Raw genomic sequence first — 18,562 nt, 5'->3', positions numbered from 1 at the left:
GATTGATTGAAAATGATCAGATGGAAATTTCCTTCAAAATATAGAAAAGCTGATACTTGTGTTTATTTTATTAAATGCTAGTTTCTTCTTGACATCATCATAGGCCTATTAACTAGCCTATTAATTATGAAAATGTCCAAGAGCATCTGCATTCTTCATTGCTAAATTAGAAAAAAGCATCGAGTGCTATCAGTTTAGATATGTTAAGGATTTCCTAATTGTTTTTAAATGCTGAAGAAGTGCAGTCTTTCTTCCAAGATAGTTTCATTCAAATCCCCAAATAAGAAAAACACACATAGAAATGGCAATATGTAGCCAATCCAAATATCAAAAAGATTTTTAAGGCATCATGTTTAGAAATGACTTTACCAGCTTCATTTCATGAGCAGTGGATATTGGTTGCTCCAGTGAAGCACCTCAAAGGAATTATTATCAGTGATGTTGTTGATAATGTAGTTATTTTCATTGTGCTAGTATTGACAGACATTTATCTGCTTATATGGTTATCTTGAAACAACTGTTGAAAAAAGCAGTTGTCTCCAATAATTGCACCTATCACTGGGATTACTGGGTTTGTTGAATATCAGATAGTGTATACAGAGTCTTTGAGCAGTACCTACATAATGAATGCTCACAAGATATTACAGATAAACCGATAGAAAGTTGTATCTTTTGTACTCTGCTTCTGCTGGATTGGCACCTACTTTTAGGCATCTCTTCCAACACCACAGCACATTTCTAAATTAGTATTTCTGTCAGTTCTTTTGTTCTCCTCCATGTGAAGGGACAGCTTGTTCAAACAGTCTGTATATTGAAAAAGCACTTGACTGCTAACCAGAAGGCTGGTGGTTCAAACCCACCAGCCACTCCTCGGAAGGAAGGTTGGGCAATCCTACTTCTGTAGTGATACTGCCTCGGAAACCCAAGGAGGGGTCACTATGAGTCGGGGCTGACTCGACGGCACATAACAACAACAACAAGAAGACAGACTTGAAGGGCTCTGGCTGACAACAATGGTTAAGCACTTGACTACTAGCTGAAAGGTTGGGGGTTCAGACACACTCAGTGGTACCTCACTCTTTTTCCAAAAGGTCTTAGCCTTGGAAACCCTATGGAGTAGTTGTACTCTGCACGTATGGGCTGCCATGGGTCAGAATTGACTCAATGGCAACTAACAAAAACAACAATAAAGCAGACCTGAAACCTTTGTTTTAAGTTCACCCATGTTCATGGCTAGTCCCATGGTTGTCAGGCTTTTGTTCCTCTGAGTTTTCTTAGACAACTCTGTTTCTTCACCCCAGTCAGACAAATGTTACCAAACACGATTCCATATCCTCTAAGTCCAGCCTATTTTCTGCAAATAAATATATCCTTGATTCCCAGTGTTGTTTTTCCCATCTCACTAAATAGCTTCACTATCTATCCACTTGTCCAGGACAGAAACCTGGGAGTCATCCCTGATAATACCCTCTTCCTTCCATCTTACAACTGACCTATGAGGCGCTCCCATTTCTGTCTCAAAAAAAATGCATCCCTTAAATCCACCAAATTCCCCACCCCAACACTCCCCACCCTAACCTAAGCAAGCATCTCTTCTTGCCTGGACAAATGCAGTCACTTCCTGAGCTGTTTTCTTGTTTCCACTCATGCTGTGTTTGCCATCCATTTTGCACTCAGTAGCCAAAACAGGATTTTTGAAACATAAATCACACCTTGTCTTTCTCTGAGTTAAAACTCTTCAGTGGGTTCTGTTTGTGGGCAGAATAAAATCCAAACTCATTATTATGACCTGTGAGTTTTGTATGATCTGGCCCTGGGGAATGCTTCCAGGAGCCCTGCTCCAACCACTCCAGACTGTTTCTTCCATAGCATTCATCTCAATTTGTAATTACATATATATTTTTGTCATATTTTGGTTAATTTTGATCTCCCTCACTGTCCTATAAACTCCATGAGCCACAGACTGTGTAGGTTTTGTTCATCACTATATTCCCAGTATGTAACATAAAGCCTAGAACATAGTAGGTACTCAGTAAATGTTGATTGAATAAACACATGAACTCATCCCAAATACTAATTGTGCCCCTGTTATTTTGTTGCCTAAGTAACATTTTTAAATATTAAAATTGGTCAAATAATAGAGATTACCTGTATGACCTAAGAGCAAGTCCTTAGGCCCCTCTAAAGGTTTATAGGAATGTCTCTCTAGCATCTTTGCAGATTCCAAAATCCTTATATACATCAAAAGGAGCCCTGCTGGCATAGTGGTTAAAGTATTTGGCTGCTAACCAAAAGGTTCAAACCCAGCAGCCACTCAATGGGAGAAAAATGAGGCAGTCTGCTTCCATGAAGATTTACAGCCTTGGAAACCCTATGGGGCCTTTCTACTCTGTCCTAAAAGGTCACTATGAGTTGGAATCCACTCAGTGGCAGTGGTATGTTGTTTGTATATGCAGCAAAATGCTTTAGGTTGAATAATGATTATTTTTATTTATATATAGATAATCAAACTGGCTCCTTTCTTCCACATTGAATATTCTATTAAGGTTTTTAGAATGGCCCTTCCCAATCATCATACTCATAAAATGGGAGCTGAAAAGAAAACAGTAATGTTTCCACTTTTTAAAGTAAAATATCAATTTCAGACCTGTCAATACACATATTTTAAATATCTCCATCAGCTACTATGGAAATTTTTGTAATGGTTTGTATTTACTGGAAAAACATGTCTGGCACATTTATGAATGGTACAGCTTTGAGCATGCTTGGTAATAGTGGTGAAATTAATAGTAAGCTACATGTTTTACATGAGGCTATTTATCTATTAGGCATAAAAGGGCACTTTGGTAATTTAAGTTAACAAAATCACAGAGTTAGTGGGGGAAATAAGAAATACTGAATAGAAGGAAATGACACTTGAAATCTGTTTTCATTGCATTTTCACATTTTGTTCTTCATTCTTAAACTCATTTCCCTCTAAAAAGCAAGAACATTATATTGAGAAATAATGTGTCTTGAAAACCTGAGCCAGCAAGCTTATGATCCAAGTGGTAATGACTTCTGTAATCGCTAATGAGGCAATGAAAGTGAATATCTCAGTGCATTCATTTGGGCCAGCCTCTTGCCTGTTCTACAACAAGCTGTCATATGAAATTTTTGTCCTGACTCCATGGGCACTTTGATTCCTAAATCTTTCTGAGAAACCTAATCTGAAATCAAAGTCGAGTTTCTTAGATGTGGTCAGACAAGGTCACATTTAAAAACAGTTCAGTGCACCTGCAGATCAAAGGTGAAAGGTATTGCCTCCCTCCTGAAGTTGGCATGAACTTACCTGCTAGCTTACCTTTCAGTTTCTAATGTGCCTTGTTTACCATCTTCCTCATAGACTGGAAAAATGAGAGTTTAGTCTCTGGAAAATGATTTAAAAGTTTCCTTAAATCATTTATTTAGGAAATTCAACACAGTTGTAATTTGGAAATGGACCTTTTCCCACTTTGGGAATCACATGGCATTTTGTTGAAGAAATACCTTGAGCAGAGATTGCCTGGAATGAGATGTGCAAAAGAAATCCTGGATGTTTCATCATAGTAGGACTTCTTTAAATCCAAACTCTGTGGTAATGTCAGGTTCATGGGCTTTATTTTTGGCCTTAGTTACCAGAATTTGCTTACACTTTTGAGTGACCCAAAACACCATCCAGGACTGCTACTTTCATGCTGGGAACATTTTCCCCCAATGCCACCTTCTTTCCCTGTTGAGTTTTGAGAGCTCATCAAAAATAGCACTGAAAAAAAGGGGAAATGGTGGCTTTCATTAGGCAGAGTCTTAACATCTCACGATGTGATTTAAAGAAAAAACAAAACAACAACCTTGCCATTGCTTTATATTGCAGTGTTCTGTCTCTTGTGGTCGAGGGCATAAACAACGAAATGTTTACTGCATGGCAAAAGATGGAACCCATTTAGAAAGTGATTACTGTAAACACCTTGCTAAGCCAAATGGGCACAGAAAGTGCCGAGGAGGACGATGCCCCAAATGGAAGGCTGGAGCCTGGAGTCAGGTGAGCGATGCTTCTCCTCTACCGACTGCTTCCTTATGTTCTTCCGCATGGCTGGCACCGGTGTGTTGACTTGTGTTTCTCTGCACCGTTTTGGTTTTTCAGAGGGGAGCCGGGGATGGGAAGGGAAGATCTTCATAATCAGGAGACATAGGAGCTGTGTGGCCTTGGGCAAGTGGCTTCAACCCTTGGTGCTTTATGTATCACCTAAAATGGGGTGGTTGTGCAGATTAACTCCAAGTGGTAATAGACGTCAGACTTCTAACACAGACTAGCTCCTTAGTACTTCCCTGGTGGTACTTTTTTTTATTATTCACCACTTAGAAATACACTGATTCCAATCACACTAAAATCAGTAGAAACTAAGTCTGAGTTTACCTCTGAGGTCCTTGAAGAAAGGACTTTTGATATTAAATATTAGTGGATATTTCTGTGCCATTTATTTGCATGTAATAGAGGTGGTGGGCAGAAGGGAGCATTCTATGTGTCATTTTCTAGCTAAGTGACCTTGGGTGACTTATTTAACCTACCTGACCCTCAGATAAAAATGTCTCCTTCATACTGTTCTCATGAACAAAAAAAAACAAAAAAAACTCACTGCCATCGAGTCCGATCCGACTCATAGCAACCCCTCCTTGGGTTTCCAAGGTGGTATCACTACAGAAGTAGATTGCCCAACCTTCCTTCTGAGCAGTGTCTGTTGGGTTTGAACCGCCAACCTTCTGGTTAGCAGTCAGATGCCTTAGGCACTACGGCACCAGAGGATTTAATATAATAATGAATGTCAAATATTTAGCTGAGGGGTCTTGTAATCTATTAGGCCCTCAAGAGTAATATTTTGTTTGATTGGATAAGTGTGATGTGTGTATTGGATAGGGAAGGGGGATGTTAAGTATCCAAGAAACCATTCAGTTAGACTCCACTAATTCTTAACATTTGATAACCTAGTCAGAAATTGTGTATGAGTTTCCCTGGTGAACTTTAAGAAGGACATTTAGATGCTTCCATTTCCCTGTAAATAATTGACAGGTGAACTGAGATCACTCTTACCTACTCCTTAAGTAGCTCTTGTAATTCCACATTTGTACAGTTTCTCAGCTTGGGTGAAGATGCTTACTTAAAAGTAAAATGGCTCAATTTCTTTGAAAATATTCTGTATGTAATGCTGGTCCTTCTCTCCATTAATCTGATTCCATGGGGTTTTTACTGTATTTCTGGTTCTCCTATGCAGTGGAGAATTAAATAGAATTAAATACTCCTGAGAATCAAGGAAAACTAGATTCAAGGTTGGCAGCCTCTAGAATTGATTCTTTCAGAGCCTGAGTCTTTATTCCTATGTCCCAGAGAAGCTTTCAACACAGCTGTATTAACACAAGATTTGAAATCCTTAATTTCAACATGACTAATGGAAAATTCCTCCAGAAACCTGAATTTTTCTTAATGTTCCTGAGCCCTGGTGGCACAATGGTTAAGCACTCGGCTGCGAACCAAAAGGCCAGTGTTTCAAATCCACCAGCTGCTCCATGGGAGAAAGATGTGGCAGCATGCTCCTGTAATAATTACAGCCTTGGAAACCCTATGTTGTTGTTGTTGTTGTTGTTATGTGCCGTCGAGTCGGCCCCGACTCATAGCGACCCCTCCTTGGGTTTCCGAGGCAGTATCATTACGGAAGTAGGATTGCCCAACCTTCCATAGGACACTTCTACTCTGTCCTATAGGGTCATTAGAAGTCAGAATCCAGTGCACGGCAATGAGGTTTTAGTTTGGCTTCTAATCTCCCATCATTGCTCCCAACTCCTTCCCCTTTTTCCAGCTTCAGAGAACTGTAAAACATGGCCTGCATCCGTCCCCAGTAGAGTAGCTTTCATCCCTCTTGAGGGCTTTATCACACTTGTTGCCATCAATTAGATTCCATCCCATGGTGATCCCATGTGTGCAGAGTAGAACTGCTCCATAGGGTTTTCAAGGCTGTGTCCTTTGGGAAGCAGAACATCAGGCCTGTCTTCTGAGACACCACTGGGGAGATTCAAACTGCCAACCGTTTCAGTTAGTAGTTGAACACTTAACCATTTGCACCACCCCCAGGGACTACTCTATTAAAATAGACCATCAGTGTATTTTTTAAATAATAAAATATCTAAGTGTAGCCAGAGCTAGTTCCTCCTCTAGCTTCTATAAGAGATCAGATTTCATGGCTGCATTTCATACTGGTCATCCTTCTTAAGGGTTTATTTAAGTGACCACTGTCGTCTGTTACCTCCCAGCTTTTTTATTCCAGCTATTCGATTCATCTAAAAGCCTGCAGCTAACGTTATTTAAGAGGCCACACTAATTAGCTTGTCCTCTTGCAGAATTTCATGCTCTGTTACTTTTCTTTATGTCCCTCAGCCTCTACTTATCTGTTTGCATCTTGCCCTGAATATTAAGTTCAGAGCATGTAAATGATGCTCATTTTAAAGGCCAATTTATTCAATAAAAAGAGCATTAAAAGAATCTTGTGTGCTTTATTGGTAAACACAGGGTGAGTTTTATTCCAGTATCCTGTAATCTTGATGGGAAGCTCAAAATTGCTTACAAAGCTGGGATGATTAAGTTTAAACCCTGGGGTTTTTTTAGGAACATAAGATAATAGGATTACAGAATGCCTCCACAGAAAAGATCGCATCTGTTCAAAATGATTGCTTAGAAAAGTCAAGACACCATTGTAGAAAATACAAGTAAACACAGTTATGTAATGATCTGCAGCCAGCTTGATAATGCCCTGATTTGACTTGTAGAAATGAATCGTAAAAGCAGAAGAAAATGTGTTGCATGGGTAAAATCCTATTTGTGCAATTTATAAGTATAGCTGAAAATAATCAGACCCAGGTATTGATGGGGAAAGCCCATCTACAGGATTAAAGAATATTGGCTTACTAATGATTCATTGATAATCAGGAATATCACTAACACACCAGTATTAAGGTGGTGATATTAAACCAATAGTAATGATTGCCCATTTGTAACATTATTTAGAAGATTTTCTATCTGATCCTTCTGTTTTTTACTGCAGTTTTATTCTGGTCATCCTGTCTTCAAGTTAGGAAGAATAATTAGCACAATTTCTCACCCTGTCAGAATGTCTGATGAGAGGAAGACTTCCAGACTATTGGGATAGGCGACTGCTAGTTCCATGCTAGGCTTCATAGGCTCTGTCCAAAAAATTGGTGCTTTGAGGTTTAAAGTGGAATGTTTCATTACAAATAATGAATTTGTAAAGGAAAGTAGCTTATTTATTAGAAAGCATCCTCACTAAAACCCTAAAGGGTTTTTTTTTTCAAAAGTTCATGTTCAATTTGCTTAGATGATTTGGATCAAGAGGGGAATTCCCATGACATTTTAAAGCAAAAATCAGCATCAAATGCTGTTTATCAGATGTGAAGACTCTGTAATCCCATGTTATAAAAGCATTCCAGAGTAAAAATTTTTAATTTAACCTATTCCTATATAAAAACTTAAAAAAAAAAAAAAAATGAAGATCAGAAGGAAAAAGGGTAAATGATCAGATTAGAATGAAAGTAACATAGGAGTACCATGTCATCAATTCTGAACACATTAATAGCTATGGTGAGGAGGGGCCTTATGCCCAGTGGGATGGCATAGTTTAGTCAATAACCATGTTTTCTTTCTTAGTGATAGAAAAAAATAATGCAATCAGTGAGGTTTCAGATTAACTGAAATAGGTAATTGTTAAAACATTTTCAAGGCTAATGCCCAAAAGGAAACTGGAAAATAATAGTAAGAATCTACCAATCATTTTTGCCTTGGACTCTCTCATCGTTACAATTAAAGCAGTATGCTGCCGCATCTGATTCGGAAGCCTTCTTTGAGTGTTTGGTAGAGAGACCTGTGGCATGCATGTAGCTTGTATCCTTTGAGAAATAAAGGACACAATGTGCCACATGGTCAATGAGGAGACTGGTGTTGCTTTAGTGATCTGGGCTCTCCAGTTACTGTGTTTTTGTTTGAACTGGGAGCATTGATGTTGAATTGTTTGAATACAGGCTCCTCACTCACGTTCTTGCTGACAGAGTATGAGAGACTGCAGTATATTAGCACCATGTTTTAAAACTGGAAGCCACATTCCCATCCACAGTAGCAATGATACATTGTTCAAGGTAGAGTTTATTGTGTTTTGTTTTACTTGAGTTGGTGTGATTATGTTGCTTCTTTGCTTTAGTTATATGTAGAGTATCTGCCTAAAAGGTTTATTAGAAAGTATATTTTATGTAAAATATTTAGCTTTATGCATTTATTCAGTGGTTCTCAACCAGGACGTGGAGGAGGGGAGCGATTTTGCTCCCCATGGGACATTTGACGATGTCTGGAGTCACAACCTGAGGTGGGGGGGTGCTACTGACATGTAGTGGGTAGAAGCCAAAGAATGCTGTTAAATATCCTTCAGTGCACTGACAGGCCCCCACAGTAAAGAACAATTTGGCTGAGAAACCTTGGCCTACAGCCTGCCATATAGCAATTGCTTAGTGTTATTACTATTAATGTTATTATTGATAAAAGCTCATTCTTGTAGGTAATTGTCAGGCTAATGCCTCCTTTACAATAATGTCCCCACCATAATTTCAGAGTAACACTGGAGGAAATTATGTAAAATTCTTTCCAGGTCTTCAAGTATGTATTATGAGTCTATGAACAGCTGAAGTTCTGTAGAGATTCTTTCTGTCTGTGGAAATAAGCTTGAAGTTCCCTTTAAGTTGGTGAGTTCTGCATACTAGCATGGCACAGCAGGGAGTACTGAGAGGTGAAACATAGCTCCCAGCTCAGTAGTTCAGAACTAAAAACATCTACTTTCCAACCTGTACAAATAGACAGCCAGGCTAGGATAATGGCCGTGACGGGAGCACATTAGTAGAGGCTGCTCAAATGCTTTTCCCTGCAAACTAAGCAAAAGATATTCTAGATAGAACAAGAAATATTAAACATGCATGCACACACACACACACCCCACCACCTCCTCCAGGGTCATACAGAGGGTCTTCATGATGCTGTTTTATTCATGGGGTTTCTGCACAAATCTCTGAGAATTCACCAAGCAAGCTTTGCTGGCTCTGTAAGCAAATGCTTGCCTCCCTCAAGACAGAAAGAAAGCTGGACACAGACAACTAACGCTGATGGGCTGCACCTCATTTTGAAGCAAGATTACCCTGGATGCATTATTCAGAAAGGCAGGGCTTTTACTTTGCTGTATATTTTTAAGTCATGTTGAAACTTTCAAATGCATTATTTTGGGACTGGCTTTGACACTAGGAAAATGAGAAGCCAGAAAGACATACAATTGAGCCTTGCCTTGTCTTAATTAGTCTCTTGAAAAATTATCGAACGTTGCAGATGATTTTGTTTTTCCACGTCCAATGCCTATAGCTCTTTAATATCTTGCCTTCCTTGAACCATACGTAATTTACTCAGTAACAGTAGCCTCAAAAAGATGTTTCTTTCACTTGCTAGCCTGAACAGTGTTTTATCTCTAAAAGTCTAACTTTTTTTCTGCTTTTCTTTCTCTTATTAAAACTTTATGTAATTTTCAACATCTATTAACCCCACGCCAAACTCAAAGTTGTTTACTAAACCTCTGTCAGTCTTTCTTTGCATTTCTCTTTGGATACATTTGTTCAGAAAATGTACTCTTTGGAATTTATAACCATAAATTCAAATGGCCCACTGGTTTTTGGGAGATGGTTATCATGCTGTTGTTTGTTGATGATGATGTCTGGGCACTTCTGTCATGCTCGTATGAGAGTGTGCTTTGGTGCATTCTCTCCCAGTGTAACACAAACATGTAGCTCTCAAGAGCAATCAAAGGCCATTCTCTGTAGACAAGCCCTTCATTTGTATTCAGAACCCTCCCATTATACCCAAGACATTATGACTTTTAAAGTCTGGTTTTTGTGGGTCGCAAACTCATTCAATCCAATTAATACACTTAGACCCAGACAATAATCACCAGAATATTGATCCCAAATATTTTCTTCATTTCAACCAGCATTTGAGTTTCTTCCCTGGTACTGACTCATCAGAAACAATATAATTTCCTTAAGCTGTCTTCCAAACGGTATCATCTATTTTCTTAAAATGTGAAATGGAGGGCAAGTTACTATTCAGCAGAATTTCACTTGGGTGTGCTTCTTGATAGCACGTTCCTATTATCTTCACAGAGAAATGAATGCTGCTGCAGGTTAATTGAACAAGAATTTCTTTTAATTTAAAAGAGCGTGATTCTATTCTTTAAGAAGACTTTCTCTTAGGAATATGGCTTTAATGTATGTTAAACTTGTTTTCTCAACACCAGACAAATTAATGGAGGCTGCGCTCTCACAAAAATTTGCTAATAATTTTTAATAGCTAAGTGCAATAATATGCTGTTCTTTCCAATCAAATGTTGCTTTCAGTTTCTGTCAAAATCTTAATAAAGACAATAATTCTTGGCCTGCCCATAAGTGAGATTATGAAACCCAGCAATGAGGAGACCATTAAAAAATTAATTTAGAGGAAAGTTAATTGCAGATTTAATGTGGTGTTCTGCAAGTTGGTCAACAAAATGTTTCCATATGATTAACAGTGTTTTTCAAGAGCTGAAAACATGAAGCCCTAGGAAATGGTGTTTTTCTTGTCAGATATTACTCTTCATTATATTCATCTGAGGTTCTAAGTAGATGCAATTACTTCATGTGTTCCATGTTTGTTTGTTTGTTTGTTTTAATATCCATCCCCAGGAAAGATAGGAGCAAGAAAAAGAAGACTAGAAAAAATAATTCTACTTATAAGTCTCTAAAGTCTTTCATGATTTACTCTCTCTTTGGGTTATACCTTTAATCTGCCAAGAAAGTCTCCTTGTGCAATACTGTATCTCCGATTTTCCAGAGCCTCAAATCATCCTGGATAGAAATCACTTTAGATTCTCATTTCACAAAGCAGTGATATTTCTAGGTTGTGCTAAATGTTCCATAATGATCTCTCCCACCCTATTCACTCCTCCAGGAGATTCATTAACTTCAGCGGTTCTCTCAAGCTTCAGGGCTTTTCCTCACTCTCCAGCATTGATGAGCAGTGAGTTTCCAGATTTAAGACATTATCTTGGGTCTCTTTCATTGGGAATTAGAAATAGTTGGGGTAGTTATTGGATTAGGAGTGCAGTCCCCACTTCTGTCATCCTTTCTACCCTCCACACTCCCCCAAAATGACCAAAAGCTCCCTTACCTGCTCTCTCTCCTTAGTGCTCCGTGTCCTGCGGCCAAGGCATGCAACAGAGGAATGTGGGCTGTCAGATTGGAACTCACAAAATAGCCAGAGAGACCGAGTGCAACCCCTACACCAGACCGGAGTCACAGCGTGCCTGCCAAGCCCCACAGTGTCCTCTCTACGTGTGGAGGGCAGAGGAGTGGCAAGAAGTAAGTAGAGGCATGAAGTGAGCACCTGCCAAGCATTTTGCTCACTCCTCTGATATCCACTCATTTGTTGTCCTGTAACACTGGTGAAGCCGCTGAGCATGGTGCCAATGTTGGCTTTCTCCTCAAAGGTCTGCTGTCAGCCACGAGTCTTTATTCGGAGCACCTCATTTTTATACAGTTCCTTCCTGTGTGTTCCTGAATGTTCCAAGGCTAGCTGCCTCCAAGAAAACTTTAATAGGACTTGGGCAAAATGCCTACAGATAACTTTCCACAGAAGGAGGAGGAGATAGACGGGAAATTTTAAATGTGTGTATCCAGATTTGGCCATTCTATAGTAGCTTAAATAGCACAAGGCAGTCTTTAAGTAGGACTTACTCTGTATTTTTTTCTCCTTCCATGACTTCAGCTGTCAGGTACAAGACAGCAAGGCACTCATGTGAAACCTGATTAATCAGTATAGGGTTTCCAGTATATAAATGGAAAGAATGAGGTAATCTGAAGAAACTGCTCAGCCAATGCAGAAACAGACCAGACTTGTTTTTCCCCTACTCCAAGTTAATATTTGATTAAGAAAAAAGTCTAAGTGTCCTTGGAGGAAAATCCTGGTTAGGAAGGTAAGACAGTAGGAGGTAACCTTTGTTTCTAGAACAGAGATAAGGTCATATGAAGGAGGAGAGAAGGAGAATTAGAAAGTAGAACCATTTCCACTGTCATTGGAATGAAATGGACTGTGCATGCTGTTCAGGGTACAAAGATGTGAATAATAAGACAGGAATTCACACACACACACACACACACACACACACACATCGCAAAAGCCCCACCTCAAGAATGGCTTTCAGAGCAGAAGGAAAAAGGTACCATTTTTTTTTGGAGCAATTATACTGTGTCTGGCCCTGTGCTAAGTGGTTTGTGCAAATCACCTCACTAATTTTTACAACTACCAGATGAGGTGGGCATTATTATTGGCCCTGTTTTGCAGAGAAGGAAACTGAGTTCCTGAGAGCTAATATCACTTATCCACATCCCACTTACCTGGCAGTAGAAGAAGCAAAACTTGATCCTAAATTGGTTCTCTTAAACCATGATGAGATACAACTGTGTTCTTAACTCTTGTCCTCCCCTCTCTCCATTGCCCGCCTGATGAATGATTTCCATGCTTTGTGGTCGTCTCTTTCTTTAGGAATTCCACCCTCTCTGGCTACTCAGTCCTTTTGCTTATTTTCCATCTAGATTTTTTTACTTCTACTAGGCAATGGCAAAGGATAATGGATAAAGCAGTTAAATTTCTAAGTAATTGCCCTTGAGCCATTCAAGGTATTGGAATTCCCCAGAGGCTTTAGAATTCCTATCCCAGACTGCTTCTTATTAGCTGTGTGACTCTAACAAGGATTCTTCACTCCTCTGGGCTTGCCATCTGTAGAATGAGTCTTATCATAACTATGCAGATTTTTTCCTGAAATAATCAGAGCTGTAGAAGAAGAGGGAGTTCTGGTGGTATAGTGCCTAAAGCATTTGACTGCTAACCAGAAGGCTGGTGGTTCAAACCCACCAGCCACTCCTCGGAAGGAAGGTTGGGCAATCTACTTCTATAGTGATAGTGCCTCAGAAACCCAAGGAGGAATCTCTGTGAGCCAGAACCAACTCGACAGCAGTGAGTTTGGGTTTTGATTTATAGAGGAAGAGGGTTGTTTTATGGTTTCCATTATGCTCAGAAACTCTTACTAGGGGAAAAGGTTGAAAATACAACACAGGCAAAAGTGAAGTTTTGAAATACGCACAAGCATTTCAGCCAGCCAGGCTACTCTTGTGCCCCAGCTGCAGGGATGAATGACCAAAAACCAAACCAAACTCATTGCCATCGAGTAAGTTCTGACTCAGAACATCCCTATTGGGTTTCCAAGGTGATAAATCATTACAGAAGCAGCCCACCTTTTCTTTCTTCCACAAAGCAGCTAGTGGGTTTGAACCACCAACCTCTTGGTTAGCAACCAAATGCCTTAACCACTACATCACCAGAGCTCCTTGGGATGAATGAAGCTGGCTACAATTGGAAAGCTAGCAAAAATCATACATCAGTGTTTGGTTTAGTTTCTTCTCTTTAAAAAAAGAAAAGAGAGAGAGAGAGAAAATTTTTTTATTATGAGTTGGGTGAAATTTTACAGGGCAAATCAGTTTTCCATTCAGCAGTTCATACATATTTTGTTTCACATCATTGATGGCAATCCCCTCAGTGTAACATCACTCATACTACTTCCACCCTGTGTTTCTCATTTCCATCTGTCCTTCTTTCCTACCATCCTTCTTTCCTAAACCTTCCTGCCTTCTGAACTTTGTTCTTGGGCAAATGCTGCTCTTTTGATCTCAAATGGTTGTTTTAAGGAATGTGTATCTCCCTAGTATTATTGTGCACCTTGTAGAACAGTCTATTGTTTGGCTAAAAATTGAGCCAAGGGGGCTGTTCTGGTTACCTCGTGCCGCTCTGGCAAGAATATACCACAAATGGGATGGCCTTAACAAACAGGAGTTTATTCTCTTACAGTTTGGAAACTTTAAGCCCAAGCTCAAAGTGCTAGGCTCTAGAGGCTGTGTGAAAGCCCTTCGACCGTGGGCTTCAGCTTTGCCTCTTGCTCCCAGCCCACTGAAACTACAAGCATCTTTTCACTCAGGCAGCTACTGGCTGCTGAGGCTAACAAGCCCAAGGTCAACAAATAAAATGGCACAGTCCCGATGTTACCAAACCACACGGCAGACCATTAATTCAAGTCCATTGTATGTCCCAAGGTCAGCAGAGCATGGCAGGCTACTGAATAATGATAACAGCTACATAGAGGGTCCAAGCATGCCACAAGCTAGAGACCATTCCCCAAGGCTTCTGCTTATATACAGGAAGCAGACCACATTCCCTAAGGCAGCTAATCAGCTGCTCACAGTAGATTCCACCATGGAGTTGATTACCAGTCGCATCATGGGGAATACTACTATATCCAGTTGCCCAGCCACTCAACCAGGAGCAGCCAAGTTGACACACCAACTAAATTAACACAGTTACACCCCTTGTCAACTAGGCATCTGTACAGATCTCTCATACTGGGTGGCTCCAGTCTCCTAGTTCCTCTAAGTGGCAACCTCACCCCCTTGGCCTGGTAAGCCCCGTTCCTCTCCCTCTTGGGCATGGCAGCCCCGGCCCCTCACCCTTGGGCAGTGGCTGTGGTTCCATCCCACTAGCTCACAAGAATGAGCAGCCCCACACTCCAGGACCAAATTGGTGAAGGTCTGGCTCTTTGAAACTTAGGGGGCTGTGGTGGTTCCACCCCCAAAGGCCATGGTCCTACCCTTTCAGGCTGGGGCAGCTCTGCTTCCATTTTCTCTCCTCGGTCTCACTGCTTCTGCCAGTTAATGCTAAAGGCAACCCACCCCACTGGAAAAGTTCCTGCCCAGAAAGCACTTGACTTTCTTGCTCCATGAGCCGACCAAACTGCTAATCCATTTCATGCCAGTCTCTTCTACCAATTAATTCCCGAAGGCAACCCACTCCACCAGGAAGCCACCTTCCTAATGGTACCCGGCTTTCTCCTCCGTGGGCTGGTAAGCCTGTTGCTGTTTAATGCTGGTCTCTGAGCTCTGCTACTGCCATCTTTCATGCTGGTCTCTCTGCCGGTATCTCTCTGCCAGTCTCTTGGCTCTGCTCCTGCTGTCTCTCATGCTGTATGCTTGGGTCTCTCTGCCAGGGTCTTGGGTCAAGGATGCACTCCACTCCTGTTTCCACATTTTAGGGATCTGTCAGAGCAGCACCCTACACCTGGTACCAGATGTGTTAGACTGGGTTCTCTAGAGAAACAAAACCAGTAAAGCTTATATATAGAGAGAAAGGGACATTTATCTTAGGAAAATGGCTCACACACTTATAGAAGGTGGCAAGTCCAAAGTTCTTCGATCAAATGTCAAACTGGAGGCTTTTCCCGACTCATGCAGCTACAGGGACTGAGGAGCTCAAGGTTGGCAGGCAGTATACTGGCTGTTGACTCCAACAAATGACGAATCCAAGATCTCCAGGCCGAATGGTATATTGTTCACTCGTGGGCAGTTGTAGGAAGCACAACAAAACCCCAATCCACAGAAGAGTGTCTCTTTTCTCAGGATGTCCATAAATATACTGGAAGCAGGCCACAGCCCTAGGGAAACTCCCTTTCAATGGACTGGCTGCTCAGAACATATACATCTGATTCATCATTGGAACAACCCACATCACAACTGCTTAAACCACACAGAATTGTGGTCCAGCCAAGTTGACACACAGCTCCAGCTATTACAGGGGCTAATTCAGTTCCAGCTTCAAATGGTCAGTAAGGGCCACAGTTTCAGGGGTGGGGGTTGTCCATCAGTCTCTATCTGACTAGTCAACTTGGACTTTTTCTATGATTTTGAGTTTGTTCCATATCCTCCACTCTGTCCTGGACCTTCTAATGAGATCCTTTTCAGAGCAGTCAGTAGTGGTACCTGGGTGCCATATTGTTTTTCTGGTCTCAGGGTCATGGAGGCTGAAGTTTGTGTGGTCCATTAGTCTTTGGACTAATTGTTTCTACGTGTCTGATTTTCTACACCTTTTTTTGCTGCAGACATGGAAGGACCAGTAGTTGTACCTTAGATGGCCACTCACAAGCTTTTAAGGTCCCATTGGTTTCCCTGTTGTGACTAGGAGGTATTGCCAATATCAGATGTAGAAGGAAGAAGAGGCTCCCTCATCTCTTTCTCCCTCAGTCACTGTTCCCTCTTGATTCTTGATTCTCTTTGTAATTTGTTTCAGACCTACCATTGCCCACTGTCTCCCTCTCTCTCTCCATCTCATGCCAAGCTCAGCTGTTCCAAGGAGCAGGAAGTGAGTGAGTTTAGAAAGGAATGAATCTGAACTGACCATTCATGCTTTTTGAAAATGCAAGAGCCAGTCACAAAAAGCCAAGCTCCATTTACAATTCTTTCTGAATCCCAAAGAATGGAAAAACCTTGCCACATATGCAATGAGGAAATTCCTCTTCTCTGATCATGTAAAATATGCTTAGAAATTTACATCTTTGCATGTGCTGTGCAGATGGACCTTTTAAAATCCTTCCTCAAATATTTCTGTCAAACTCAGTATCAGAACAGAAGACATAAGGAGATAGCCTGGCCTGTTCTTGTGTTTAAGTGACTCACCAGAGGTTAACCATTCATGCTAGAAGACTCTTTAAGCAATGGGGAAGCAGATTCTAACAATCACCCTTCCACAGACATTCTTTCTCATTTGCTTGAACCTAAGTAGAGAGTTTAGAGAAGGTAGACCTAGGTGTCAGTGGTGAGTAAAGCAATGTGAAAGACCTTCACATGATAATCAACTGGAAGCATTAGGCTCAAGGCAGCTGGATGAGGGAGAAGCTCCATCAAAAGTTTTTATGCTCCTTATATGCAAGGCATGCTCTCAGCCAGCACTCTCAGGGTCTCCCCACAGCAACAAACCTTAGAGTAGACCAAGCCATGGGTATGGTGAGCACATGGCCTGTTTACCTGGGGCAGTCCTGGTTTATGCCTGCTGTCTTAATGTAATTATTAATTGCTCCTACTTTTCCAATGTAGAGTGCCCCGTTAAACAGTAAATGGGTGGGTGCTTGAAAGCATAGTCCCCTTCAGGTTCCCCTGAGGTCCTTCCTTTGTGACGCAAATGGTTTGAGCTCACTAAAAGTTGGCAGTTCACCCCCCACACAGTGGTGCTGCAGAAGAAGGTCCTGACAATCTGCGTCTGTGACAAGTACAGCCAAGACAGCCCTGTGGAGCAGCTCTACTCTGTAACACATGGGGTTGCCATGAGTAGGAACCAACTTGACTTCAACAGCTTTAATTTTTTGGTTTTCAGCCTCCCCTAAGTCGTCACTCTTAACCTCCTTTTCTTGTTCTCATCAATTCTTGTGCTCACTTGCTCAGCTCCCATTTTACTGAATACTTATTTTGCACAAGGTAGATGCCCTGATTTTCCACCCCACATTGAGTGACACTCTACCCTGACGTCAGTAAGCGCGCCACCACGGAGCCTCAGAGCCCACTGGATGGTGTGTGCAGGAGGCCAGCATTTACAGGAAGTTTCTCTCTTTCTTGACAGTCCTTTGCAGACACCTCAGATCTCCTGTTTGCTTTTCTTAAGTTCATTTTTCCATTTTGCTTCCCATTGGCTGATAATTAAAACCCACCTCCAAACAAACTGTTGACACCACCCAGGAAGCTAATGCTTTATCAGAGGGTACAATCCATGACCCCAGCCATTTGATACAGTCAGGTTACCAAGAACCTCAAAGATGGCTCAAAGGGCTATATAGCACTATTGGGCTGGGGGGTAGGGAGGATACAAAGGAAAAAAAATCCACCTTCATGTTCTCACTGCTATTGAGTCAATTCTGACTCATAGCAACCCCCATTGGGTTTCCAAGGTGGTAGATCTTTATGGAAATAGATTGTCCCATCTTCCTTCTTCAGACCAGATGGTGAGTTTGAACTGTCAACCCTCTGTTTAGCAGTCAAATGCCTTAGGTACTATACTACAAGAGCTCCTTGCATATATGTTTGGCAAGATATATTTCATGCTAAGTCTACAGCATATGGCATCATCTTCTTTTTAAGAAGGAGCCCTAGTAGTGCAGTGGTAAAAGCAGTTGGTGGCTAACCAAAAGGTCAGCAGTTTGAACCCACCAGCCACTCCATGGAAGTAAGATGTGGCAGTCTGCTTCTGTAATGATTTACAGCCTTGGAAATCATATGGGGCAGTTGTACTCTGTCCTGTACGGTCACAATGACTTGGAATTTACTGGATGGCAGGAACTTCTTGTTGTTTGCTGTCAAGTCGGACCTGACTCATAGCAACCCCTTTTTGGGTTTTCGAGGTGGTATCACTACGGAAGTAGATTGCACGACCTTCCTTCCAGGGAGTGGCTGGTGAGTTTGAACCACCAGCCTTCTGGTAGGCAGTCAAGTGCTTTAGGCACTATGCTACCAAAGCCAAAGAAGGTTGGGCAATCTACTTTCGTAGTGATACTGCCTC

General features: G+C 41.2%; 1 protein-coding gene across 1 annotated transcript in view; it reads left to right on the top strand.

The window, feature by feature from the left end:
- ADAMTS9 (ADAM metallopeptidase with thrombospondin type 1 motif 9) overlaps positions 1–18,562 on the top strand; it is a 218,395-nt gene that overhangs the window by 157,195 nt on the left and 42,638 nt on the right. Inside the window, exons 29-30 of the mRNA XM_007948081.2 lie at positions 3,893–4,060; positions 11,326–11,499. Coding sequence (XP_007946272.1) covers positions 3,893–4,060; positions 11,326–11,499 — 342 coding nt within the window. The remainder of the gene's footprint in view (positions 1–3,892; positions 4,061–11,325; positions 11,500–18,562) is intronic.

Source organism: Orycteropus afer, unplaced genomic scaffold (genome assembly GCF_000298275.1).
Source record: "Orycteropus afer afer isolate SDZICR_OR568_19922 unplaced genomic scaffold, OryAfe1.0 scaffold00201, whole genome shotgun sequence".
In the NCBI taxonomy this organism is placed as follows: Eukaryota; Metazoa; Chordata; class Mammalia; order Tubulidentata; family Orycteropodidae; genus Orycteropus; species Orycteropus afer.
Note: the sequence above shows the minus strand (reverse complement) of the source record. Positions and strands in the feature narration are given on the sequence as shown.